At 38.2% G+C, this 27,652-nt stretch overlaps 3 protein-coding genes and 1 long non-coding RNA gene across 4 annotated transcripts; 3 read left to right on the top strand and 1 right to left on the bottom strand.

Annotated features, from left to right (window-relative positions):
- Positions 1 to 1,090: 1,090 nt before the first annotated feature.
- Positions 1,091 to 13,191, top strand: pask (PAS domain containing serine/threonine kinase). The gene is made up of 20 exons (XM_007567958.2): positions 1,091 to 1,718; positions 1,841 to 2,055; positions 2,151 to 2,321; positions 2,723 to 2,857; positions 3,271 to 3,405; positions 3,556 to 3,778; positions 6,010 to 6,191; positions 6,265 to 6,394; positions 6,525 to 6,696; positions 8,150 to 8,382; positions 8,510 to 8,627; positions 8,738 to 9,255; positions 9,352 to 9,494; positions 9,905 to 10,072; positions 10,169 to 10,294; positions 10,411 to 10,545; positions 10,635 to 10,834; positions 12,183 to 12,316; positions 12,399 to 12,548; positions 12,631 to 13,191. Exons 1-20 carry the CDS (start codon positions 1,526 to 1,528, stop codon positions 12,786 to 12,788), a joined length of 3,639 nt encoding a protein of 1,212 aa, XP_007568020.1. The 5' UTR covers positions 1,091 to 1,525; the 3' UTR covers positions 12,789 to 13,191.
- A 1,213-nt stretch (positions 13,192 to 14,404) lies between these two features.
- mterf4 (mitochondrial transcription termination factor 4) lies at positions 14,405 to 17,716 on the top strand. The gene is made up of 4 exons (XM_007567957.2): positions 14,405 to 14,514; positions 14,690 to 15,110; positions 15,425 to 15,609; positions 17,238 to 17,716. Exons 1-4 carry the CDS (start codon positions 14,488 to 14,490, stop codon positions 17,628 to 17,630), a joined length of 1,026 nt encoding a protein of 341 aa, XP_007568019.1. The 5' UTR covers positions 14,405 to 14,487; the 3' UTR covers positions 17,631 to 17,716.
- Positions 17,717 to 20,128: 2,412 nt separating this feature from the next.
- On the top strand, positions 20,129 to 23,564 carry LOC103148975 (probable G-protein coupled receptor 148). The gene is made up of 2 exons (XM_007567988.2): positions 20,129 to 20,167; positions 22,512 to 23,564. Exon 2 carries the CDS (start codon positions 22,582 to 22,584, stop codon positions 23,539 to 23,541), a length of 960 nt encoding a protein of 319 aa, XP_007568050.2. The 5' UTR covers positions 20,129 to 20,167; positions 22,512 to 22,581; the 3' UTR covers positions 23,542 to 23,564.
- Positions 23,565 to 24,893: 1,329 nt separating this feature from the next.
- Positions 24,894 to 26,999, bottom strand: LOC103148950 (uncharacterized). The gene is made up of 4 exons (XR_477411.2): positions 26,707 to 26,999; positions 26,008 to 26,110; positions 25,326 to 25,416; positions 24,894 to 25,227 (listed from the first exon to the last, which is right to left on the bottom strand). It is a non-coding gene; the product is annotated as an uncharacterized LOC103148950 (long non-coding RNA).
- Between the last annotated feature and the right edge of the window lie 653 nt (positions 27,000 to 27,652).

Here is a 27,652-nt window from a genome sequence, read left to right as displayed (position 1 = left end):
AAGCATCCAATTAAGCATAGCAGAGCACTATAACAGATTATTTGCATCAAAATGGACCTAATGCTAGAGAAATCTATTTTACTGTATAATGTATGTATTGTAAAAAGAATTACAAATGGTGATTATAATGAGCCATATTTCAGCAGAATGGATGAACATTCCCCAATGCAGCTGGAGCTTGCTTGTCCATGTGATTGCTTCAGAACTGGAAGACCTAAATGTCAGCTAAACATTGTTTTTGCTATTGCCATAAAAAACAAAGTTTAATTAGTTTAAATGAAATAAATAAATATATATATATATGACTCTAAACATATGTAATGACTGTTACATGTAATGAGCAGTTATGTTGTTCTGTTCTCTTTTTCACTTATGCAATAGCACCGCAGAGTGTATTTTCCTACTGTGCCCTTTCAACCTATTTCAGTTTGTACACTGGCAGAGTTTCTGTCAGTAGGAATTGTATCTGATTCATTTCATTTCAGTCGGTACTGTGGATAGAAAAGTGTCTCATTGAAGTCGGGGTGATGATCCTCCTGCAGGGGAGCTTGTGGATAACAAATAAAGCCATGTGGCTAATGAAGAGATATAGTGGTGGAAAAAATTAAAAAGAACACCATATGGACCCTTGCAGTAATTGCACCTGGAACAAACAGAGTTTTTTTTTTTTTCCTAGTTTCTCCCAGATGGTTGTTTTATGTAATGGGATCATCTTTGCTATGTTCTGTTTGTCCAGATATGTATTATGGTGGTGTTCATCAAATTTGTACATGAAAATTAAAGAAACGCTTAGAATCGTGTGCCTCCTATTTTGACTCAGAAAATTAAAAATGTCAAACTGACGGTAAAATGCAGAAACAAGAGTCTTTAAGCATCTTAATATTATTAACTTCATTTGTTATATACAAATAGTGTAATTTATTATTGCATGTGTTTGAGTCATAAATATTTTATTTTATTTTAGCTTATTTTAGCTTTGATTTGTCAGAACGATTCCGTGAAGGCGGGTTTTCCGGTTAAAGTATCCAATAGAATTTCTGCAATAGCCACGAGGAGCTCCGATTGGCTAGAAGAAAGGTATCCGTCTTTTCCCTGAAACCCGCGGTTTCCAAAAATAACACTCGGGGGAGTACAGACTTGTAGCAGGCCTAGTATTGTCAGTAACAATAACTAGGCCTGTTTTTTAACTAAGAGTGACCGTCTGGAAGGTCGTGACGCTTTGCCAACACTCCGCTAACCTCGTCTAAGAATGCGGCGTTTCAGGTGAAGCGAGTAACTAAAGCAAAAGCTGAGTTCAGTGGGTGTGTTTGCAGTAGCATTAGCATAGGAGTTAGCAGCCAGAAATCTCAGCGCAGACTCCGTTACCTTGTCAACTAACACCAACTGAAACTACCTCCTAACAACGAGGAAATACAAGCCGCCATACTCAGGTTGATGTGGGTGTAAAGGCTACTTCACCAGCTGCTCGGGTGTCCATTAAAACCGCCTCAGTTTGTTGACTTTCCACCACAGATGATGAAAAGCAATGTCGACTGATATTAGATCATACATGAGCTTGGGAGACAAAGGACATACCATTTGTGTGCCACCCGACATCTCCTGCGACCAGCGGAAGGATGATTTAGACCTGAATAAGTCCTTCCCAGGTACTCGGACACCGAGCAACAGCAATAGTTTTGTTGCTTTGCAACATCGCGATTATCCTGATTTCATTGCAGGTAAGATTTATTTCTACATCTGTCGTCTTGACAAGTCTGGATGTTTGAAATCCAATTAAGCCAAAAACTGAAGCACTTCTAATTAGCGCTCTTATTGGAAAGTGGATAACTGTGTGTTGCAGGTGAGCCTTTGGATGTTTGCACTACAGTGGCAACAAAAAAACATTGTTTACTTCCTGGCTCCCAAGTTTCTGTTGACTCCTTTTCAAATTCTTCCACTGAATCTGAGGAAAGCTTCATCAGTCTGGTTATTTCTGGAGACTTTGCTCTATCAGGACATCCATCTGCCATCAACCCTAACAAAGTTGTTCTTGTTGTCTCCCACAAAACAACTCAGGTACTGTACATGCATTCACTTACATTTACTGAGTATCTCCTCATATCTGGAAACTAACCACTTAATTATGTCCTTTATACACTTTTTTTTTACAGATTTTATCAGCGAATGACCAGGCGCCCAAACTGTTTGAATGCTCCACTGAGGATCTAGTTGGAAAGAAGTTGTCTTCTGTCTTAAAGAAAACAACTCAAGTTTTGGAAAAATCGCTGGAAGAAGATTATCAGCTTGCAGATGGAATTGTTGCTATTGTGTCTGGAAAAGTGGTATGAAATCTATGAAACTGAAATTGTTTTCTGAGTTTTATAGCTCATCACGTGGTCAGCTGGGCCGCATCATATGAAGAAAACACAATGTTATAATAATGTTTTGTCTTTACAATGTCCCCATGGGATTTAGCATCGTGGTCACTTAAATTTGAATCAAGCACATGAATCAACTGGCAAAATACAGTACTGGCAAGCTGAGTTTGAATGCAAGCTCCTTGAGAAATTGCAAATATTGCATCCAGGCAGTCCTTTTGTCGTGGTAATATGGACCACTTGAATGTTGTGTGACAACTGATTCAATGTATTGTACCAGTCTAGTGCTCCATTAACTATGATTGTCTACTCTCCTGGTGAAATATATGTGTACCTTTTTAGACGTTTGTGATTTTGTTTTTGAGGTGGATGCTGTGACATTATCTGGAGAGGTACCAGTATCGGTGTGTACCCACAGGCAGTCAGAAAATGAAGACCACCGGCTTGTCATGATGGAATGTGTAGAGAGGATATCCTCCTTTGTGTCCTTCTCCCAAGACGTGAGTACACCAATATTTACCGTGGAAAAATTACCTTCATATGATGCATACCTCTACTGCACAGAAAGATACAGAACTCTATTTTTAGTCTGATTTAATGACTCAGACTAAGTTCGTCCAGTTTTTAATTCAGATGTTGTGAATCAACATATCAGAAGCTCACAAAGTCATGACATCATCATTTGGGATTTCCCAGATTGTTTGAAAGTGTATCTAAACCTCTGAATTTAAAGAAAGTAAATATTATGGTTCTAGCATTTAATACATGGAAATCATTTTAGTAAACATACCTGACCTCAGCATAAAAAAATAGCTTTGATTTAATGTCAGACAGCGCAGAAAAGGGGATTATGTGTCTTTTCATGGTCTATATAAATATCTGATGCCTGCTGCATATTTGATGTCATTTTAAGGGCTTGATACTAAGCTGTGACTTGGCGTTTGCTTGTCTCCATGGATATCACAACCCTGAGGAGCTGAAAGGAGTGTCTGTAAAGGAGCTTATCCCATCTTTACAAATCCCCGTCTACAGTCATGCATTGCCCAAAGTAAGCGGACGACACAATTTACCTCATGACATCTCCCTTTTCTGACACTTTTTATAAAAATTCCAGTACCTAGCTAGTTTACCTCAAATATTTTTTAGCTTTAGCATTTCATTAGTCTGATTATGACCGCATTTTCTCCCTTTCTTTCAGATGCTGAGGGTTCAGAAGGTGTGTGGGAAAAGCACAGGAGGTGCATCTGTCCCTCTCTATGTGAAACTCCAGGGGGCTGCGCTGTGTGGAAAACCCCAGTACCACCACAACAACGGCGGCACCTTGTCAAGAGACGGCTCCCGTCTCATTTCTCCTGTGAGCAACATGAGACTTTCAGATCATAGTAACGTTGAAGAAGCTCTAACTAAAGAGCAGTCTCCAGGTTGGTTATAAATATTTACAAATATTTATAAATATTTATATTTATAAATTTATAAATACGCTGCAATATTTATAAATATTGCAGCGTTAAAATCACCAGAATTTTATCGTCGTGATATAACAGGAAAAATGAAAGAAACGGTTGTTAAATCACGCATTAAGTCAAAAAGCTTTAACGAGCTGAAACAATTCAGCACACTCCTAGAGAAACAAATAGTAGTTGCAAGATGCATTTATTTTATTTTTTCATTGTAATGATGGTTACAAATCCTCAGTCAGTGTTTCGAACCTTTGCCATTCTGTACATTTGTATCTTTGGTTGTTTCGTACCTGCCGGCGGGTAATCTTATGTGCTCCATTTGACAACCAGCAATCTAATGTTCTATAATCTATAAGTCTGCTGAAGGGAAATGTGTTTTTATGGCTACAATAGATAATTCCTACCAGCATAAAGGATGCTCAGAGGCAGTTTGGTTTGATTAGATGTGTTCTGTTATATTCCATAAGAGTCGAATGGAATATGACTCTTATGGAATATTTACTTTGATTCAAATGGAGTGAATCAAAGTAATTGGAAATTGGGTGTCATAAAAGGTTTCCACAAAAAATATAATTAAACTAAATTACAAGTGACAGTTGAGCATTTCTTTGATTATTTATATCCATAAGTTATGAATACTGAAGTGTTACAAAATGTTTTAAGTCAGTAATAACCAATGCCTTTCTATGCCATCCAGAAGCACCAATTTAAAAAGATTGTGAGCTACAATTAGTAGGCCTGACGCATAAACAATAAATCAGTTAATCGCACGATAAATTAAACCTATCGACTTCATTTTAATTATCGGCTTTATTGTCTCTTCCTGCCTTTTTTTTCTTTCTGTTGATGACACTGAATGAAAAAAGGCTCAGCTCCGGTGCTCTCCACTGACCCCCCCTTCCTCATCTCCTTAGTGTAATGTCCATCTCACACTACAGGAGTTGTCGGCCTGCTGTCAGCCAATTTTCAAAACCTGAGACACATTAGCCAACAGAAATCCTAGGTATAACGGTTCGATCGGGTTCGTCGTGCTGTGTGGTGTCCAGCCACATGGGCACAAAATAATGGCTACAAGTCCAGTTAACTAATTTTAAAGCCAGGCATTAATCAATGCTTTACTAGAATCTACCTGTTATGCATGTGGCTAGAGTCAGCGTAAAGTCCTGACTGAATGAAAATCATTATAACCCATTTATGTCACGTTAACGAAGAACAGCTGAAAACATACCGGGTTTATCAACTGCGGTAGCAATTTGGCTCCAACTCCTCCCCTTGTAATTTCTATATTCTTTGCACGAAATGTTGAATAAATATTAATGTTGTTTCCACATATCATCTCCAATGTCCGCTGGACTTCGTGTTGCTCCGTGTCAGCTGTTTGGGATTCCCCTCCGTAATTTCCCCTCAGAAATCACGGAGGTGAATCCCCGCTTTCTGATTGGCTACCTGTCATATTCAGCGTTAACGCTTCGGGGAAGGGAAAACCCCTGATTTAAAGCGTCCACGACTATCCACCGTAACACACTACACGGTTACGAAATCACCAGCTACAATCTTAGATCGGCCAACGATCTAAGATTGTTGTAAGGGGAAAATAGGGGCAAAAAATCGTATTGCGTGAACTATTGCATCAGTAGTGGGAGTGTCCATCTTCTCTATCTAAATTTAGTGATTATTAAAGGGTAATATATTATACAGACTTCATAATCTGCACTCTTTTTGAATGCAGTATTTATTTCCACTTTGGCTTTATGTTGTTTAGTTTTCATTCAAGTATGTTTTTTTGTTAATGGAGACTGATAATCTATTTTGTTTTTGTTTTTGGTTGTTTTGTTTATTTAGTTTATCAGTTCCAGTGTTATGTGTTCTTTTAAAAATAAAGTGTATCTATCTATGGCAGGAAATCACATGCATTATTAGTCATTTCCATTAAATCAGTGTCAAAAGGTCTTGAAACAATATTATCGTTTATTGCAATAATTTAGACAATCGCTCAGCAAAATTTGTTATCGTGACAGGCCTAACAATTTGTTTTATTTATTTATTTTTATTAAGACCACATGAATTGTCTTGTTTATTTTATTCTTATATGCACATAAGTATATCTTTATTTTAGTGAGACAAACTGCATGTGATTCTTGAAACCACCAACCTGATAAAAACCTTAGTTTTGTCTTTTGGATCTTTTACAGAAGATGGATTTGACCACACCGTCTCCTCTCCCACACCAACGGCAGAATACTCTGCAACTGTCTGGGCGTTCGCTCCGTTGAGCGGTCTTCTGCTCCTGTGGCCAGATGGCTCAATCTTCAGCATTCACAACCATCTGGCCCTCAGATTGTTTGGGTACAGCAAGGACGAGCTTCTAGGAAAGGTTAGTCAAACTTACCAGTCCAGCACTGCTGCTTCTCAGACCAGCTCTAATTTGTGTCCCTTTTTGTCAACAGAGTGCTGCTTTTCTGATGCCCGGTTTCTATGAATGGATGACTGGCGCGGGGAAAAAGGCTGGCGCTGTTTCTGACACTCGCGTAGAGCTGGACAAAAGTCCAGCTGTGTCCAAAATATCAGAAAATGATGGTGAGCACTTCTCTTTTTCTGAAAATTTCTGGTTTGATATTCGCCTTTTCCAGCAGGATTATTTCTACATGCCGTATGTTTTGCAATGTGGATCATTTAGGTGTTTGGGTTTGTTTTTTTTTCATCTCAGATCCTTCGTCCTTGGTGGCTGGAGACATGGGAATGGTGCAGCAGGCTATCCTGAAAAGAAGTTCCTCAGGAAGAGGCAGGATCTTTACTGGAACAAGCTCCAGGCTGGAGAATCAAGGCAGTGCCACGTCGACATTCTCTCTTCCTGCAGTTACCTCCACACATTTGGTCATGTAAGTTATCGTATATTATATACCTATTTCCTCATGAAAGGTTTTTTTTTGTATTGGACAAATAATGTCACTGGTATCTTTTCAATAGTAGTCTGTTTTTGCTGTTTTTGAGTCTAAATGAATGGCATGTCTGTTAGGGCTGTGTTATAATATCGATTTTGCGATGTATATTGATATTTTCTTTCCTGGAAAAAAATCGATATTCATCCGCAAATATCGTAACATCCAACTGTCACTTTGCTCACTCACTGCTTGCTTCACCGGGAGAGTGATTAGGTAACCAGGTTTAGTGATTCCTTCAGATGTTAAGTGTCAAGGTTAAAAAGGTATCAAACTATTTAGAGCAGGGTACTTGGTGCACTTTATTTACATGTAAGCTACAGTTTGCACTGTTTCAATTAAAAGAAACATGTTTTCTCACCACTTCTCTGATTCATTTTGTCCAGCTGTCAACTTTAAGTCTGTGTCCATGTCCAACCAGAGCCAGGTATTGTGTAGTTGGTGCTTTTAATCAGTTTTCAGTTAAATTAATTCAATCCAACTCTATAACAGTCACAAAATGTCACCAAAATCACTCTGTCCCTCTAAAATCTTTCAGAAAATTGCAAAAGTGTATTGAATTGTATCGTTTGATGAATATCGCAATATATATTGTCATGAGCAGAATATCGTGTATCGTATCGTGAGATTCTTGTATCACTACACCCCTAATCTCTGCCAATATTACTGTGAAATGATTGCAGGTTGTAAGTTACTCTGCAAGGGTTGCAATCACACTTTGATTTTCATCATTTATGCTTTGTTGAGGTAATCTAATGGTACCTTAAGATTGACTACATTTTTGTTTAAAAAATGTAAGATCTTCCACAAACATGGCAGCAAAAAATGTACCAACTGCATCTACATAGGTTCCCAAAACAATAGAGGAAGTAACTCTTTTTATAAACCACAATTTCGCAGATTGTTGCTCTTTCAAAGGGATTTCTATCAATTTTACACAGACTAGCTAATAACATCAAGTGGCATCAACATGAATGAACAGAATATATTGACAAACTCAATATATTGAACAAAATGTAATTCATTTTGTTTGGATTTTATGTAATAGACAATCATAAAGCAGTTCATAAATGTAAAGTGGAAGAAAAGTTATAAATTGCTTTCAATTTTCAGCTTGTTACAAATGGTTATAAAAGTTTTTTCTCATAAAACTTACTTTGTCAAAGTATATCCATATGTAGTATCAATACCAGATCCAAGTTTTGTTTTTGAATTTTTTTCCCCACACCTTTAAATCTAGACTTAATGTTTATATCCTGACAAAATACGAAAAAGCCCAAGAATTATCAATATTTGTAAGGCAGTGTATCAACTTGTTTTTTGTTAGATTTGAACTTAAGTTTTCTTCTTCTTTCTCAACTTAATAAACAGAGTAAATAAAATGTGTTTGCAGGGCCAATAATACTGCAGAGCTGATTGAGGAAGCAGCCCGGGCGGCTCCCGGCTGTAACACGCTGGATTGTGCAGATTCCACCCAGGCTCTCCTTAAGACGTTCGCCTGGGTGGAAACTCCAGATGAAGACACCTGCTGCTTGATTTCCACTGAGCCGTCCAACCAGAACAGAGACGAGCAGCTGCTCAATGTGATTCAGCAGAATATTGCACCTGCGATCAAGATTACACCAGGTACTATTTAAGTTCACCTTCGCTTTTTAAATTTTTTTTTTTTTTTAACTTGACCATGTTTTGTCAGCATTTGTCAAAGTTTAGGAAAACAAGCGAAAACTTAATGATATTGTGAAATATTTTGCAGACACGCCTGTACAGGATGAGAGAGCAGGTGGCAGCTGTAATGAGACGAGAAAAGATCATCGCTCACGCGCCGCGGTCCTCCAAGAGTCGAGCTTTGAGATCATTTCATTGGACAGCAGGTCATTAGAATGTGCCAATGATGCATTTACAAAAACCTATAGATTCACTCTTTGCATAAGAGAACAGTAGAAAATAAAATACAACTTTGCTTTTGAATTTAATTTTTCAGATCATCGTCTGGTTTCTCTGACAAGTTCGCTGGCCGTCTTTGTCGTGATGCTGCCCCGGTGAATGAGTCTAATTCAGCTCCTCTGTTGGACTCAGCCAGCTGCTTTGTGGACATCGACTGCAACGGAGATGCTGTGACCCGCGTTCTAGCGGAGCTGGATCTGAGCGACGACGTGGAGGTGCTCAGCATGCGAGAGTACACTGGTGATACAGCAGAACTTCTACGGACGCCTTCTCCAGGTGTGGCAGAGTCGGACCAGAAAGTGGAGGCCGCCGGTGCTGCGGTGAAGGCCGAGCTCGGTTTGAGCGAAGAGCAGGATCAGTGGGGAGCGCTCTCTTTGATTCCTAAAGGCAATAGCCAAGAGTGTGCAGAACAAGCAAATAGTTTGACCGACATGCCCGCCACATCAACACCGAAAAAACAGACGGCGAATGGACAAGTGGTGACCTCAAACATTACGCAGGTCCTAGAGGGACAATTTGTAGGAAGTGGATACCACAGAGACGGCACAAGAGTAGGTTGGTAACAAAGTTTCACTGCATGTCAGTTTTCCTTATTATGATTAACAACATAACAGCAGGACTGACGTTTACTGTCCCTCTCCTCTCCACTAGATGTGCAGTGTGACATTTGCAGGACTAACCTCTCTGATGGAAGCTTCATGTTCTGCGTGTGGATTAAAAGATCAAACCAGCAGGGGGCGCTATTGCGAACTGAGCCTTCACTTCACAACCATTCAGGAGCTAGCCCAGGAAAGGTGAGTTCCAGCTGAGAGTTTCATTTTAGTTACAAAGATACTTGGATGTCTAAGTAAAATGGAAATTTTACTTTGCCAGAAAAAAAAAAACAAAGCAAAGTCCATCGAAAATGTATAAAACGCATAATAAACATAGAATGTACGTCCATGCACACACAGAGCACTTCAAATGTTAAAACAAGACTTAAAAATGAATAATTTTCAATAAAAGTGGTGAAACTGAACAATTAATTCAGTATTTCCTTGTTTAAAAAAATATACAGCCAACAAGTTTCCTATAGAAACTTTTCATACTTGTGGAACTTTAAGTCTTCTGTCAGAAAACAGTGAGTGACGAGGAAAAGAGGAGTCATTGTAGATCCTGGTAGCTTTCTGAAACATGGTTTGTTTTATTATGTTCTGTCCATCAGAGGTCTGGCGAGGCCGGTCAAGGAGAAGCGCTGCGCTCCACTCTGGATCTGGAGCATTCTCGAGCTTGTGACGGGCAGTTTGAAGAAGAATACCAGCCAATCAAATCTGTGGGGAAAGGAGCATTTGGGTTTGTCTGGAAGGCAATAAGACGCTGTGATGGACAAGAAGTATGAATCTTTGGTTTTACGTAGAACTGTGGTAAATATGATGTAATCATAAATCTATATGTAGATTTTTTTTTTTCCTATATGAAAAATTTCCAGGTAATTGTGAAGTTTATTAGCAAATCAAGAATAATGAGCGACTGCTGGGTAGATGACCCCATGTTGGGAAGAGTGAGCCAGGAGATTGCCATATTGACCAGAGTTCAACACCATAACATTGTCAAGGTAACGTTGATGTCACAGAACACGTAAATCAATCAGGTTCCTTTATGCATAAGGAAAAACCTCGCTGATCCCTCTTATGGGTGTATGTGTTTGTCTTTGTGTGTGTCTGCCTCCAGGTAGCAGAGGTGTTTGAGAATGGAAGCTATTTCCAGATGGTGATGGAGAAACATGGAGACGGTTTGGATCTTTTTGAATTCATAGACATGCAACCAAGACTGGACGAGCCCCTGGCCAGCTACATCTTTAGACAGGTATAAGAATGACCAGCGATGGCGATGGTGCAAGGTGAGATGAAGTGTTTTATTGATCCAAACTACTTTTTTTTTTTTTTTTCCCTCAGATTGTGGCAGCTGTTTTCTACTTGAGGGCAAAGAACATCATTCACAGAGACATAAAAGATGAAAACGTCATCATTGATAAGTGCTTTCACATCCGATTGATAGATTTTGGCTCTGCAGCCATTCTGTCTCCTGGGAAGCTGTTCTATAATTTTTGCGGCACGTTGGAGTACTGCTCCCCAGAGGTGCTTCGGGGAAATGCGTGAGTGTTTCACCCTTGTGAAAAATGAATCATGTGTGCTTTTTAAAATAGGTTCCAGTTCTGCCAAAAGTTTAAAATATTTGAACACCTTTGCAAGGAGAAGTAGTATGAAATGTACATTTGTAAAACTTATTCACATTTGACACATTGGAGCCACAAACATAGGTTTATTCAATGCAATGTAGCAGAAATATGAACACAAAAGATAATGATGTGACCATTTTAACGCAGGCTTGTTATTTTTGCTGCTTAAGCATTTTGTTTTTACTGTTAAAAAAGACAATCAATCAATATAAAAAAAATAATATTACTTAATGTATCTGCTGTGCAAAAGGAGCATATTTGGTCATTTTTTAGATGGCATTTTTTTATAGCAGTGACACATTTATAGACAACGGGAAGGATTTGTTTTAAAAGATATTTGTCACTATTATGATTGTTGCAATAAATGCCACCACATTTCATCACATTTTCAGTCCATATTGCCCAACCCAAATTTAAACCCCAGATATTGTTTTCCTTCCACCTCACAATTATTTGCTGCATTTTACTGGTCTCTCACATAAATCTCAGTGAAATGCATTACACTCTGTGACAAAAAGTGAAAAATGCAAACTTTTGAAAGGTAAGAGTACTTTTTGAAGGCACCATAAGTATTTTTTTTTATTTTAGTTCTGCTATAAGCCTCTGCTGCATATAGTTTCTACAATATTTGTAAGTGGCAGCCCAAGAGCAAAGCAAGTGATAAAAGATAAGATCCAGAAAAGCTATTTTAATGGCTTGGTACACAGAACCCTTTAAAATTGCACCAGGTTTTATTTTATTCCTCATTTAACTCTCAGCACCACTGAAAAGTTAAACTGTGTGGCACTTTGTGTAGTATAAGAGCTAACATACTGTTTTATCAGAAAACTAATGATTAAATCACATTAGGACCTATCAAGGACCACAAAAATGATATAATTTACAGCACAGTATGTATTAAATGGTGTACTGAGGTGCTTCCTGCTTGAGAAATGTTTGTCTAAATATTAAATATAACTTCTGGCTAAACTACAACACTTAAACTCTTTCTTTGCGTAATTCAAATTGATTAGATAAGTTTGTGAATTAATTACAGAATTAGAGGTATCAGGTTAAAGGGAGTGTTCTTCTGATCATCTTTCTTTAAACATTTTGCATGTTCTATGCAAAATGTAGGTCAGCATGCAGTTAAATAAAACCCTTCATGACCCATTAAACTTTACAATGTTTGTGGAAGCCATGCAGTGTTAAGAAAACTCCCCTTGTTCAGCTAAAAGCCCTGAAGCTAAACACTGTTAATCTGATGATTGTGCTCCTGTCCCAGCTATGAGGGACCAGAGCTGGAGATGTGGTCTCTGGGGGTTTTGCTCTACACTCTGCTGTTCAGTGAGAACCCGTTCTGTGACGTGGGTGAAATCCTTGATGCCAAACTTCAGCCTCCATTCCCCCTGTCTCCAGGTACAATGATGTTCTGTGCCGCAGTTTATTAGCTCTGTCTTCTTACAAATCAGTTATGCAAATTTTCTGTTTGCCACCCCAGAGCTGCACGGTGTTTTGCAAGGCCTGCTGCACTCTAATCCCGCAAAGAGGATGACTTTAGACCAGCTTCTGTTGCAGCCGTGGATCAGCCAGCCCATTTCCCTGGCCGAATACAGCTGGACTGAGGTGGTTCCTGCATCTCGGAGCCTCTGTAAGTACTCCTCGGCATCAAGCGTAGACTTACATTGATCTGCCAACCTCTAATGTACAGAGTCATTCTCTTCTTCTACCAGGTTCGCCACAGAATCAGGAGCCAAGTCCCACTGCATACGCGGGACGGAGCTTGTTCCCAGATTGTGGCGATGAGACTCTGTCGGAGGAAGATGAGGATGAAAATCAGTCAATGGCGGCCCTGGAAACTGAGCTCCAAAAATACCTTTTGCGGGATTGAAGACTAAACCTGAAGCAGCAGAAATCTTAATAGTCTGTCTCACATTTTGTAATATGAAGATCTAAGTTACAAAACAAGAAATAAGCTTTTAGAAGGGAAATCTATTTTGTACAGGAGATCAAATTTTAAGTTTTTTTAGAGGCTTTTTTAGTAAACAATTTTTTTAATCATTGGCTCATCGCAATTTTCCTCCAGTGATATTTTATGATCCATTATGGGGAAGAAGAAATTAACAAAAGAAGTCAAACCTTTTTTGCTTTTTTTGTTTTCTTGTTCCAAATTTGTTTTGGTTTTTTTTTTTTTTCATGTTTGCAAAGAAATGCATGTAGCATTGTGTGGATAGTTTCCTAGTTTTCCATTTTTTCATTAATTTATTTTTTGAATTGCGACTTTTTAATCCGAATTTTAATCTTGATGTTTAGATATTTTTAATTGCGTATAAAACATACAAACACTTTTTATATTTATTTTTAAGCATCAATAAATGTTTTTCCATAAAACACATTCCTTCTGATTTTTCATAAATTGCCTAAGTGTGCCTTAGACTCCTTATAATTCTTAACAAATCTGTCATGTTTATTTCAATAACTAACAGAATTTTGTAAAAATACCAAACAATATTAAGTGTAACTGAAGTTGTAAAGTGAATCAGAATTGACTATGAAGTGTAGGACACTGAACAATCATAAACAGCTGTTTTATAATCAGAAACTGAGTTTTATCTGGGTGTAGTGATGAAATATAATATGCAAACCTGTAAATTTTACGCTATAATTACCATAGGTATTTTCTCACCCATGCAAAACACTGCTACAAAGAAATGATGTGTCGCTTTCAGTAGTTCAGGGAATTCCAGCTTTGATAGCATACCAAATGTGCAAAAAAGTTATTTTTGTCTCCATTACATATTACTCAGTCAACCATTGGTGGGATAATAACAAACTAGAAGCAATGGGAACATTAGAAGCTCAGGAAGAGCCGGTTCATAAAACTGGCTCAGGAAAAATGTGTAGATTACTTTGGGGAATAGGTTTTGATGGCCAAGCAGCTGCATCCAAGTCTTTTGTCACCAGGTACAATGCAAAGTCTCAGAAGTGCATAGTCACTGGACTTTAGAGAAGTGGAGATGTGTTCTCTGGAATGATGCCCATCTATTTAGCTATTTAATTGATGAGAGTTTGGCATTTGCTAAAAGAACAGTACTTGGCAACAACTCACCTTGGATAACACCTACTTTTCCCATCCATCCATTCATCAGTTGTCTATACCCCTTTACAGGGTTGTAAGAGCCCAGTACATTTCTCCAGCAGTCAATGGACAATAAACACGGTGCACCATGGACAGGTTGGCGGTCCATCATGGAGCTATACCTCCCGTTGCCTGCAAAAGACACAAAACATCCTCAATTCATCCTATTATGCCCATCATCCATTTGCCCCCTGAAGAACCCTCCATCAAAACAAGTACCAAACTGAACTTTGAACTTAAAACACACACCAAACAACATTTTTTAAGAGGATTTGTTCTTCATTATCCACGGATTCAATATTAATTCTGTATTTTAATTTGAGAAGAACCCGGGTTCTTGAGAGCAGGTTGTGCACTAAAGAATCGAATTATTGCACAATGTGAATTAACTCACCGGAACGTTGCCTGGGCACTAGATTTCCAGTCGGACGACTAAGAACAACGTACCACCATGGGGACCCGTGTTGTTGTGCTGCAGGTGAGTTGAAATGGTTTTTGACATGATGTACTTTATTATAATTTAATTTGGATTTTGGAGTATGTGATTAATTGATCCAAATAACTCAGAAGTATTGTTTAAAAGTCCTTAAAGCTCCGACATGCAGCTAATGAAATTGCTATAACCTTCGCACGTTTTATTTTTTCCTCCACAGGTTCTTCGACAAAAACTAAACTATGTTCCCTCCTACACTTCCATCCCAGTCCAGTTTAAGACGCTTAAAACATCTAATCTACCTTTGAGCCTCAGCTGCAGACTACTTTGCTCCGTTTCAGATCAGACCTCTTCCCTATTGCAACGCAACAAAAGAAACTCTCCCGAGCTGTCTCTGAGGTCTTTTCTTGACATGGGATTCACAGAGTACCAGGCAGAACAATTGTATGACAGTGTGTCCAGGTTGAAAGGGGGGAATGCTGCCAAACACGTCTTATCAACGCTGTCAGTACTGTTTGTCCTGGGGTTCAACCCCACCACTGTGCATAAACTTCTGGACAAATGTCCAGAGCTCTATAAGGTCAAGGAAATGCAGCTTCAGCAACGGATAAGCCACCTGCGGCAGCTGGGTTTTGTTGAAGGTGAGATTATTTTTGATCAAATATGGGTAAATATTCAAATGATTAACTGTAAAATAAATAAATACATACATACTACTTGAACTATGTTGTAATGGTGTATTACATCAAATCTTAAAAAAATATATACATTGAAGTTTGTGATCATAATATGGTACAAATGTGAAAAAATTCAAGAGATTTATATAAAGCACTTTGAATTGCCTTGTTGCTGAAAATGTGGTCTAGAAATAAAATTACCTCACCTTACCTTACCCTATATATATTTACAAGGTTTGGTACTTATAAACCGAAATGTCTCGTCGTCTCTCCTGTAGGGAGTCTTCAGAGAACCGTGTCCCACTACCCAAAGATCTTAACCGTGCCGGTGAAGTCTGTAAAATCTGTGGTGCAGTTCCTCAGAGAGAAGTGTCTGTTTACCACCCAGCAGGTGGCAGAAATCCTCAGAGATAGTCCTGCAGTGGTGTTGCAGGACCTGGACCAGCTAGAGTACAAGTTTCAGGTCAGTAAGTAAAGAAGTGAAACAAATGGGGTTAATATTGTAAAGATCTCTAAAAAGAACTTACTTCAGCAGCCCACTTTCTGTTAAGACCACACCCACCTACTACCAACCTTGATCCCAATTTCTCTTACAGATTGTCCAAGTTTGATTATTAGTGTATTTAACAGCCCGCTTTCATACACAACAGACAAAACTGTTGGTAACTTTTTATTAATGGTCTCTGTTATTGAACAAAAAGGCCACAACGGTCACTGAAATAACTTGAAACTAACAAAAATAATACATGAAAATGTCCATTTTAGGTGTGGTAAAAACCATGTCACCAAACAGCACAGATGCTACTTGTCATCCTTTAAATAGGCAGACTGACCGATTAGAGTCAGTCTGCCTGAACAACGTACCATGGTGGTACGTTGTTCTTAGTCGTCCGACTGGAAATCTAGTGCCCAGTAGCTTGCTTATAATCAAATAAGCAAGCTACTAATAATAAGGGTTGCACCACACTCATCAAATTACTTTATATACTGTAGATATATTTCATTTAACATGTAATAATATGTAATAAGAAATAATTTTCAATTTCTTTTTACAAGTACAATCATTTTTGTCTAGGCCTGTTTTATTGGTTTATGTTTTTATATTATTCTTTTGAACCACAATTCAAAAATAATATCTGATTTTCATTGGTTAATAACATACCATGGTACCATTTCTGTGCATAATAATAGAGGTTCTCTTTATTATGCTTAATAAAGAGATGGTACTGTGTATTTACCAGACTCATGGTGTCATTTTATAGCATAATCAAGTAACTATGTTACCTTTACTTGTTATAAAAAAATATTGTATATATATGCCATAACTTAAAAGAATTTGACATCATAATTTGAGCTCTTGAAATTGGCTCCTGCTCTTTCTGTTATGCCATTTAAAATACGAATGCTGAACTGAGACGTGGCTTGTGTGATAAGATCAGCAGATGCACAGTTTCACCAGGTGTTTGCTAATTGCTACTGCTGCTCGTCCAGAGGAGTTCAGTGGAGAAGTGCAGGGGGCAGAGTGCTCGGTGGCAGGAGGAGCTTTGTGGAAATAGGCAGCGCTTTGTGAAAGCAAATATTTAGGCACGAGTGAATGGATGCCGCAAGAGATTTAAGCTTTTCGCAAGAAAGAATCAAAGCAACACTCAAGCTCAAAAGTCAATTTTACGACCTGTCCCCTCTCCCGTTAACTTTCAGTAAAATGCTTTTGTTAGTTTCAAGTAATTTCAGTGGTCATTGAGGGTTTTTTGGCCAATAACAGAGGGGCACCAAAAATTTTGCCCAGGCCTGTATGTTGCACTTTGTCTTAACCCACATCTTTGATGCAACAGTGGTGGCTCCCCCTGGTGGCTACAATGTTGTTTTTTGGATTGCTGTGAAGTGACTTCTCTACATGGAAATATTGCAATGGTTAATAGCAGCCTTTTACTATATAATCAAATAAGCAAGCTACTAATAATAAGGGTTGTACCACACTCATCGAATTACTTTATATACTGTAGATATATTTCATGTATTCTCTGATTATTATTATTTTTTTATTTGTTTCTTGTTCTTCCTAACTGCATCCATCAAATACTCTCTCCACAGTACGTTTACTTCAGAATGGGTGTCAAACAAGCCGAGATGGTGAAGTGTAGGTTGTTTCGTTTCAGCCTAGACGATGTGCGCTGTCGGCATACATTCCTGGAGCGGCGAGGCTTGTACCAGACCCCAGACAAGAAAGGACAGACTACTTTGATTAACCCCAAACTGGACAGAATCCTTAATGTGGACGAGGGGACGTTCATCGCAGATGTTGTCCAGGCGTCGCCTGAGGAGTATGATGTGTTTCAGAAACTCTTGGCAAGAGAGTGGAAGGAGGAAGATTTCGAGTATGGCAGCATTGAATCGTATAGTGACGATGAGGAGGAGGATGATGATGATGAGGAGGAGGAGGAATCCAGAGGGAAAAGTGGATACAATAAGAAGACGAAAAAATAATGAATTAAAGGGAAGCGTGAGAAGAATAAATGGCAGTTATCAGTAAATTCATGCATCTAATTTAATAAATGAAATCCTTTAGTTTTTATTGCCTCTTCTGTCTCTTCATACCATCAAAGAGTATTATTATAACCAAACATGGATTTGTTGTTCCTCAGTCTGCTGATGAGGAACTAATTTTTGTATTTGTTTAGGTGGCGTCATTAGGCTGAAGTGTGATAACGTCAGAGTGACCTTAACTCACTTACAAAGCATCAGATGTGGATGGTGCAATTTGCTGTCTTTTGATCTTTAATTAAACCAAAGTGGATTTTTGCTATTCTGCAATGAAATAATGTAAAAAAAAAAAAAAAAAAAAGGTCCAAATCAGATTAAAAGCTTAAAGATGAGAAGAAAAAAAAGGAAAAAAAAAAACAGCATAAGCAAAAGCTCCATCCTGTTACTATGTCACCAACAAGTGGCCGTGGCTTTTTGCATCTCTCATCACTGAGTCAACAAAGAATCTAAGAGATGGAGGCAGCGTGTGAGAGACATTGTACGATGGACTATCATTGATTTGTGCAGCACAAGCAGCATTTTCTCTTAGAAATAAGGTAAGATACCTTCATTCAATCAATAAAATATCATGGTTTGTTATTGCCAGGACTGAATTTTATCCAGTTCAGTTTGTGTCAAATCTATCTGTGCTGTGGTGGTATTTATACTCTTTGAACCTTTAAAATGTATTCATCATAAGTATTGCCCTATTAAATAAATTACTTAAGCAGTAATTGAAATCAACTTAATTATGCTTTAATTTTTAAGAACCTTTTTTATGGTTTTGTTTTCTTTCTATTTTAAAAGTAGAGTCACTAATAATCAACCTAGAATTGTATGCTGGCAGGAAGTTTGGATTGCTCATTTCCATATTCATCCGTGCCAACGTGGTGAAATATTTAAAGTTATGTAACCTACTTCAACCATTAAGCTTCCATTGCTGCAAAATTGTATTAACATCATTCAGGAAACAGGTCATGAGTGAGACAGGAGAATTTTATAGATCCCACCTGATGAAGTTCATCTGCAATATCAATATCACAAGATAGCTGTATTTTCTGAAGTGCAGGTGTGAATAATACACATTTTATCCTAAAATGAGAGTAAGTGTTCAAGTTTTACTAGTTGTGTATTGTTTCCACTTTATGTTACTTTTTATAAAACAAGATTTACCAGTTCAGTATGCATCAGTCAGAACTTCATACTCGTATAGAGGCTGCATGTCTGTGTGTTGCTTGTATTACAGAGATTATTCAGTGCAGTCAGAATATCTTAGTTATTATACTACAGATTGCAGAAATATGTCTTATATTCATAAAATGTCTCATTAGTTGGATATCCAAATACTGTATATAGTTGGATAGATTGTAACTTTATTAACCTTTGTTCCCACACAGCAGTCTTAGATATACTGTACATCAAATACTTAAAAAACATAAAATTACAAAATAAAAGAAGATTGACATCAACTCCCCAATCATATAATATGCTGTAGCAAAATTTGTGATGTTAGTCATTTAGAGTATTTTAGTTTGAGGTCAGATGCTCTTCTTTTTTGCTGGTAAGACTTGGCTTAAACAATTCTTCTAATGTTCATCTAAGCACCCTTTTTAGATGTCAAAAATATAAAATATTTAAACCAAATGTTTACATAGACCAGGAGTATCAAACTCATTTTGATTTGGGGCCAGATTCAGATCATGAATGCTCTCAAAGGCCGTGTTATGGCAGAAAGCATTGATAAAACTACCCATTAACAAATAGTTAAAATATGAATAAATATCTTTCACTGCATTCGATGAGTTAAAATTAAATATTGAACATCTTTTCACGTTGATGTAATTTGCCAGTGTGTAGATGAAAACGGCATACCACAAAAATAGAGTAGATATGACAAGATAGTTATATTTTCTGAAGTATAAGTGTAAACAACATTGACGTTCTATTTACATGTTCCTCTAGATCAGGGGTGCCCAATAATACGTCGATCGCAATCGACCGGTCGATCGCGTAAAGGTTTTGAGTCGATCTCGGCAGGTGACAAACTGAACGCCGCCAGGACGCTGAGACCAGCACTTCCTCTTCTGACAGGCTTATCAAAAAATATTCACTAAGATCCTAAACGTTTGTAGCTTCATTAAAAAAGAATGTTATAAAAAAAAAAATCAACGTAGCGTGTTAAAATGAATAATCTCAGTAATTATTATTTCAACAAAGTGTTGCGCAATTCTATGCGTTTCGGTTTCATTAACAAAGAAAAAAAAATGGCGACTCAAAGACCGACTGACGAGCAGAGCAGGACTTTAAATTATCTACTCAACCACCGCTGTGTTCATGAGAGGCTTATTAATAATCTAGAAATAAATATTAAGCCTGGAAACCTGATATCGTAACGGACTGAATGTTATGTTTTTAACGTAATCTCTGCTCGGCTTGCGGGGCGCAGGCGGTTGCCACGGCAACGGGTGTGCTTAAACGTCAAAGAGACGGAGAGTAAAAAGGTAGGAGTGGTTTTGAGTTGATCGTCTGTTCGGGTTGTTTCACCTTTGTTTACATTTGCTGTGGCTCATTACAGCCGCTGTAGTTTCTGAACATTCAATAAACGACAAACTTGGACTAATTACCTCGTTCATTTGCGAGTATACAGGTCCTTCTAAAAAAAAATTAGCATATTGTAATAAAGTTCATTATTTTCCATAATGTAATGATAAAAATTAAACTGTCAGATATTTTAGATTCGTTGCACACTAAATGAAATATTTCAGGTCTGTTATTGTTTTAATACTGATGATTTTGGCATACAGCTCATGAAAACCCAAAATTCCTATCTCAAAAAATGTACATATTTCATCCGACCAATAAAAGAAAAGTGTTTTAATACCAAAAAAGTCAACCTTCAAATAATTATGTTCGGTTATGCACTCAATACTTGGTCGGGAATCCTTTTGCAGAAATGACTGCTTCAATGCGGCGTGGCATGGAGGCAATCAGCCTGCTGAGGTGCTTCGATTGCGGCCTTAAGCTCATCCAGAGTGTCAGGTCTTGCGTCTCTCAACTTTCTCTTCACAATATCCCAAAGATTCTCTATGGGGTTCAGGTCAGGAGAGTTGGCAGGCCAATTGAGCACAGTAATACCATGGTCAGTAAACCATTTACCAGTGGTTTTGGCACTGTGAGCAGGTGCCATGTCGTGCTGAAAAATGAAATCTTCATCTCCATAAAGCTTTTCACCAGATGGAGCATGAAGTGCTCCAAAATCTCCTGATAGCTGCTGCTAGATATCAGGAGCCCTTGATAAAACACAGTGGAACAACACCAGTAGCTGACATGGCTCCCCAGACCATCACTGACTGTGGGTACTTGACACTGGACTTCTGGCATTTTGGCATTTCCTTCCTGTTTCTACTCCAGACTCAGTCAACTGCTTCCGTAGGTCCCCCAAGGTCTGGAATCGGCCCTTCTCCACAATCTTCCTCAGGGTCCGGTCACCTCTTCTCGTTGTGCAGCGTTTTCTGCCACACGTTTTCCTTCCCACAGACTTTCCACTGAGGTGCCTTGATACAGTACTCTGGGAACAGCCTATTCATTCAAAAATGTCTTTCTGTTTCTCACCCTCTTGCTTGAGGGCGTCAATGATGGCCTTCTGGACAGCAGTCAGGTCAGCAGTCTTACCCATGATTGCGGTTTTGAGTAATGAACCAGGCTGGGAGTTTTTAAAGTCCTCAGGAATCTTTTGCAGGTGTTTAGAGTTACTTTATTGATTCAGATGATGAGGTTAATTGCTCGTTCAGAGAACCTTTTCATGATATGCAAATTTTTTGAGATAGGAATTTTGGGTTTTCATGAGCTGTATGCAAAAATCATCAGTATTAAAACAATAAAAGACCTGAAATATTTCAGTTGGTGTGCAATGAATCTAAAATATATGACAGTTTAATTTTTATCCTTACATTATGGAAAATAATGAACTTTATCACAATATGCTATTTTTTTTAGAAGGACTTTTACGTCACAAAAACATCAAAGGACAAATATATTTCAGTAAGTTTTAACAAACTCTACCATATAGGGTTATGGTAGCCCAGATTTCACTCCCAGAGTTTTATATGTGACATAAAAACCTTGCCTGAATGTCTACAAACCATTTAGATATAGCTTAGACTGATTTTCATCTTTAAAATATACCTGTTGAAACTGGAATTCACCACTGTATCACAATATATTGCAACAAATCCATAGCTTTGTTGTCTGGATGGAAAAACATTAGTAACTCCCACCTCCTAATCTGTCCAGGGAAATTTAGATATGTTGCTATGGAGATGAAAAAAAAATCAGCAGATGTAAATAGTGCAATCAGATATCCAGAAAACATCAACTGGAAAAAAAAAAAAAAAAGCAGTGATAAAAGTAGCAAGTTCAACCACTGTCAACATGCATGCAGCAATTCTCCATTTAGGAATAATGGACAGGATCTGCTGCCTAAAATGTAAAAGTATTATACATTCCTAAGAGTGAAGAAACAAAATTTTTCATAATTTATTTTGTGGAAATATTTTTCAGACAGATTTATTTTACAAATCATAAATAATAAGTTTAGAGTTCATGAACTCTAAACTGAGCCCTTACATTTGAACAGTATGGGCTCAAATTATAAAATGAAACATTCATTTACAAACATGGGTCGTTCTAACTGGGATGCTACATATATTAAATAGCTTAATTTGACCACTACATGTTTTATGATTAAAAATGTTGCTTATGCAATGGATCTGGTTTATTACATGCTCATATACTAAAGAGCCTGCTCTCTCCTTATAGTAACTTATGGTACTTTTCCTTTCGCAGCACAGTGCCGGACAAAGTACAGAGCAACATAAATCATCCATCTTTGCTTCCTCTTCGACGCAAAATCACAATGACATCATCTCACCTGCTGATTTCTAACCTCACAAAGGACTGGATTGAAACCATGGAGCGCTGGCAACTCCAACTGTTTTGGATCCCCGCTGTCATCATCACTTTTGCCACATTCATAGCCAACCCCATTCTGCTGGTGTGCATTTTTATGTCCCCTGCTTTGCGTAGGGAGACCCGCTACCTGCTGGTGGCCAACACCCTGGTTGCAGACATAATCTTCCTCATCCTCAACTTGGTCACATTGATTGGGAATGCTGTGAGAGCAGAGATACCCTGGTTTGTTTGTCAGCTGTCCACGGCTCTCCTTGTCACGGCCTCCAGCTGTGCCATCATCACTGTGACTCTCATGGTGATCGACACCTTTACCGCCGTCCGCTGGCCTCTCCAGTACCACAACCTTCTCTCGCCTGCCCGGACCAGCAGCATACTAGGGGTGGTTTGGTTGCTGTGCGCCATTTATCCATTCACCTTGATGATGATGATGATGAAGGATGAGATTCCTAACAACAAAGTCACCATGTGTCTGACTCTCCTCTCCTTCGGTTTCTTTAAGGTCAAGAACATGGGGGATATCGAAATGTACTTTTTTGTATCAGCAGTGATCTGCACTTTTCTAATTTTTTACTGCTACATCCGGCTTTACATGGTGACAAGGACGCAGGGAATTTGGCACAGCCGCTTCTCCAGGGCTCGGGTCACAGTGCTGGTCCATGGTGTTCTGCTGCTGCTCTACTTTGCCCCCGGCTTAGTTTTTGCCTTGGAGATCTACATCTTTCAGGAGAAAAACATGAGTCAGGATCTCCGCGTGTGGATCAGCACGGTCAACGCTAATGTTTTCATGCTGCTTCCCAGAGCATTTGCTCCTTGCCTGTACGGGCTGAGGTACCGAGAGATTTATGAAAGTCTCGCACTTCTGCTACACCGTCACAGAAGAAGCAGAGAAAGCACAGTATCATAAAGACTCTTAAGATCTGCCCACAATTAAGACCTATTATTACCACTGGGTTTGTATTGGGGGGGTACCTGTTTTGTTTGATATGCTCATTGACTGTACATACATAGTGCAATCAGGGCTAGATTTTTGTAATTGGTTGCAGAAAGGTCTGTATTTTACTAAAAAAAAAAAAGAAGTCTAACTTTTGTTTATAAATATATATCAAAAGACACTTTTTGCAACATTAAAGCTGCAGTATGTAACTTTTATATATAAAAGTGTTTTTCACATATCTTTTTTAGCACTATGTCATGCCAGGATAACATCAGACAGATAATCCGTGTGCCATCTGTAGAAATACACTTCTCCCATTCAGAAACAACCAATCAGAGCAATGAGGAGAGTAGATGGCAGATATACGGTGACTGTAACAGGAGGCAGAGGAGCTAGATTTTTTTTTTCACAGAGTATCTTATACTATCTGGACATTGTAATAATTGTAAAAACTTTTTATATGCAGTATACAGTCACGAGTTGCAGTGCACCTACTGCAGCTTCCAATGGTAATGGGATCAGATGAACTAAATCTGGAAATTTTTACTTGTGTTCTGAAAATCAGGGTTGGGATCCTGATTGCTGCCCTGATTTACTTATCCCTAACAGTCTTGCACTTTTGCACAATTCCACTTTTGTTTGGAATTGTTTTTCTTTAGGATTAATGTGTTCTCACTCAGTGTTGAAATTTTAAATTGAAATGGAAATTTTGTCAATCTCAGGAAATGTGTTGGTGTGAAATGATCAAATGTTTTCACTGTCGAAAAAGCAGCTGCACTGAAAAAAATAACTCTTTGGATTAACATTAAAAAAAATCATGGAAAGGATTTCCACCTGATTACTTTGCCTTGTTTCAGCACTATGTAATTCTGTTACTCCAATTTAATGCAAATGTGTTGGTTCAACTTAATTTATTAAGGTTACTCCAATTTAAAGCAAATGTGTTGACTCAACTTAACTTTTGAGGTTGATTCAACTCATTTGCTTTAGTTGGACCCAATGTAATTTAATAGAGCCAGGCCAACGAATTTGCAATGTTTTGGACCAAATAATTGACTTTACTTGATTAAGATGAATGCAAATGTAGTTGAAACCAACTTATTTTACAGTGATACTTTTGCACTACTTAAGTTGATCCAACCCATGAAAATTATGTTAGCTCAACAAACATGCTTCATGCTGAAAGAAAACTATTTAATCGTGTGGAAATTCTTCCCATGATAGAATTACGTTAATTCAAAGACATATTTTTAAGTGCTACTAAATTAAGCGTTTTAAGGCTGCATTGGGTGAGAGGGTAGAAAGAACACCCAACAATTAGAAAGGGTACAACAGAACTGTATTTTCAAAATTGTTATCCATTTTCTTTATCATGTGCAGTGCAGGCACTTTACTACAAAAGGTATAAATTCTTGGCATATGGCAACCCATTTGAACATCCATTTAAGCTAGTTTCAATTGATAGTTTAAACAAAACCTTTTATGTCAGTGTTTAATTAGTAACAAGAAACTTCAAAATAGTTCAGCCTACCACAGGCACAGATTTTAAATTTACAAGATTCAATGTTTTATTTTAACAAAATGATATACTAAGCATAACATAACAGTCAATAACCGCACAGGAACCTGGATGAAGTCTGCCATGGCATCTGAATCCTGTGGATAATAAGAAAAGTACAAATTTAAAAAAGAATGAAGTGAAAGTTTTGATTTTCTTATGCACAACCTCTGACAAACAGAATTATAATACATACAAGAGACATTGTAGAACTCTCCTCCATCATTGTCAAGGAAAACTGAGAGACCTCCCAGGTTAGCAGGCCTTATGGCAACAACATCTTTGGTCTACAAGTAGAAAAAAACAATAAAAGTAAGCACAAGCATATTCTGAAGAAACTAAATCACCATCCATCCATCCATTTTCTGTACACCCTTGTCCCTTAATGGGGTCAGCAGGTGCTGGTGCCTATCTCCAGCTAACCTTCAGGGTGAGAGGCGGGGTACACCCTGGACAGGTTTCCAGTCTGTCGCAGGGCAACACAGAGACAACCATGCACACACTCACACCTTGGGCCAATTTAGAGAGGCCAATTAACCTGACAGTCATGTTTTTGGACTGTGGAAGGAAACCGGAGAACCCGGAGAGAACCCACCATGCACAGGGAGAACATGCAAACTCCATGCAGAAAGACCCCAGGCCAAACTAAATCACATTTTTTCAAAATAAGTGGCCTAGAATAATTGTTCACCCTTATTTGTTGTCTGACTAAGACAGGTCAGAATGTTGATGGTTGTACAATTAAAGGAGAAACTGTAATTTTCCAACCTGCTTACAAAACACAACTGGTTTTGTCCAGCATGAAGTTTATTTGTACAGGTGTGAAGAAGACTCATGTGCATGTGTGCACATAAACAAAATCATGACAGAATGCTCACCTTTCTGTTAAACTGGTCCAGAATTTTGGGAAATGCTTTGTCAATGAGTCCTCTTCACCCTTGAATGCAACAGGAGAGATCCCACTTTCTACTCTGGCAAACTCTGCAAAAACAGTAACAATCAGAGGCTCTGGAGGAATTTTGCTGATAGATCTTTGACCTTTGTAAAAACGTCTGCTCATATGTTGCCGCAGTCTAAGAATCTAATGTTTCCAATCAATGAAATCTATTTCTTTATGCAAAGTCAATCTACTCAAGTATAAGTAGCGTTACCTATTAGGTTATTAGGTGCAATTATTGACTTTTTGCTATTATTAATAAAAGTTTTAAAAAAGTACAGTGACCCCCAAAAATGTTACTCAAGTAAATGTAACCACTACTACCCAGCTCGGAAAATGGATAACCAAACTAGTAGCCTATTCTTGTTAAGCTTAGTGTTAAATTTAGCGGTGTGCCGATCGATCGGCCACCGATCATAATCTGCCAATTCCCGTGAAAAAGTGTATGATCGGTGATCGCCGATCACGGTCTCTTGTTGCCGATCACACAAACTGATCACCTGCAGCTCATTTCGCAGCTGGTCTCCTTTTCCTTCCTTCACACTGCACAAACGCGTAGCAACAAATCCTAAACGGTGTCATGGGGAACTATAACGCACAGGGTGAACCGGGAAGTTTGCGTGTTGCTGCGGAAAATTACCTCGGGGTCGGGGGTGAACCACGTCAAAATGCATCAACACGACGCATACAAACATAATTTAAGAATAGGTATTGCCTTTTAGAGTGCGCGTTCCTAGATTTGCACAAACATATGTAGTTTAATGTAATCTCGCTAGCATCTCGCGCGATCTCCTGATCTCGCTAGACCCTCTTCGGCGGGAGATCACTCTGACTAAATTGAACCACGTTGTCTCAACTTGAATTCATTTTATTAACGCCAGGTTCTTAAATTTTATGTTTATCTGACATGATTTTATCACGTTTGCCTTTGAAACATAAAATTATTTTGTTAAAACATGTTTTGACACAAGCATGGAACAAGCAGAAAATTGAGCAAATGGTAGAGAAAGGCTGATTAATTTCTGACTTGAGTACATAAATTACATAGAAACGTGATATGTGCACAATGCTGTCGCTGTTTTCCCGGCACGCAAAACGATTATCTCGCGTGATCTCGTGTGATTTCCAATGATCTCGCGTGATCGTCCGTGATCTCGCTAGTCGTCTTCAGCACAAGATCAGTCTGACTGAAATGAATCATGTTTTCTGAACATGATTAAATTTCATAAAAGTTAAGTTTTATGAATTCATTTTATAGTTCATAATAATAGCTATTGCCTTTTAGAGTGCAATACCTCTTTTTTATCTTGTTTATCCAACATGATTTTATCACGTTTTCGTTTGAAACATGAAATTATTGTTTTTAAAGTACATGATATTCTTTTGTTAATGTAATAACCCCCTAAGTTCATTTTTTTGAGTGTGACTTCTTATTTCTCAAATTTTTTAGATTGCGGTTAATGAATCTATAATAGTTAAACACACAAAACCAACTTAATATTTTTTAAAGCAGATGTTCCCAAACTGTGGGGCACGCCCCCTAGGGGGTCGCCGTGTCATTGCAGGGGAGGCGCGGGAAGCCGTCT

The sequence above is a fragment of the Poecilia formosa genome, unplaced genomic scaffold (assembly GCF_000485575.1).
Source record: "Poecilia formosa unplaced genomic scaffold, Poecilia_formosa-5.1.2 Scaffold215, whole genome shotgun sequence".
Classification (NCBI taxonomy): domain Eukaryota; kingdom Metazoa; phylum Chordata; class Actinopteri; order Cyprinodontiformes; family Poeciliidae; genus Poecilia; species Poecilia formosa.
The sequence above is the reverse complement of the archived record's forward strand: the minus strand, read 5'-3'. Positions and strand labels throughout refer to the sequence as shown.

What these genes read in the sequence shown, in the direction of transcription:
- pask (XM_007567958.2), top strand. Translation starts at nt 1,526, where the DNA reads ATGTCGACTGATATTAGATCATACATGAGCTTGGGAGACAAAGGACAT. An exon ending in TGCGATCAAGATTACACCAG is followed by an intron (nt 8,383 to 8,509) that starts GTACTATTTAAG and finishes AATATTTTGCAG; the next exon opens with ACACGCCTGTACAGGATGAG. An exon ending in GACGCTGTGATGGACAAGAA is followed by an intron (nt 10,073 to 10,168) that starts GTATGAATCTTT and finishes AAAAATTTCCAG; the next exon opens with GTAATTGTGAAGTTTATTAG.
- mterf4 (XM_007567957.2), top strand. Translation starts at nt 14,488, where the DNA reads ATGGGGACCCGTGTTGTTGTGCTGCAG. An exon ending in CCCGTGTTGTTGTGCTGCAG is followed by an intron (nt 14,515 to 14,689) that starts GTGAGTTGAAAT and finishes TTTCCTCCACAG; the next exon opens with GTTCTTCGACAAAAACTAAA. An exon ending in GCAGCTGGGTTTTGTTGAAG is followed by an intron (nt 15,111 to 15,424) that starts GTGAGATTATTT and finishes TCTCTCCTGTAG; the next exon opens with GGAGTCTTCAGAGAACCGTG.
- LOC103148975 (XM_007567988.2), top strand. Translation starts at nt 22,582, where the DNA reads ATGACATCATCTCACCTGCTGATTTCTAACCTCACAAAGGACTGGATT.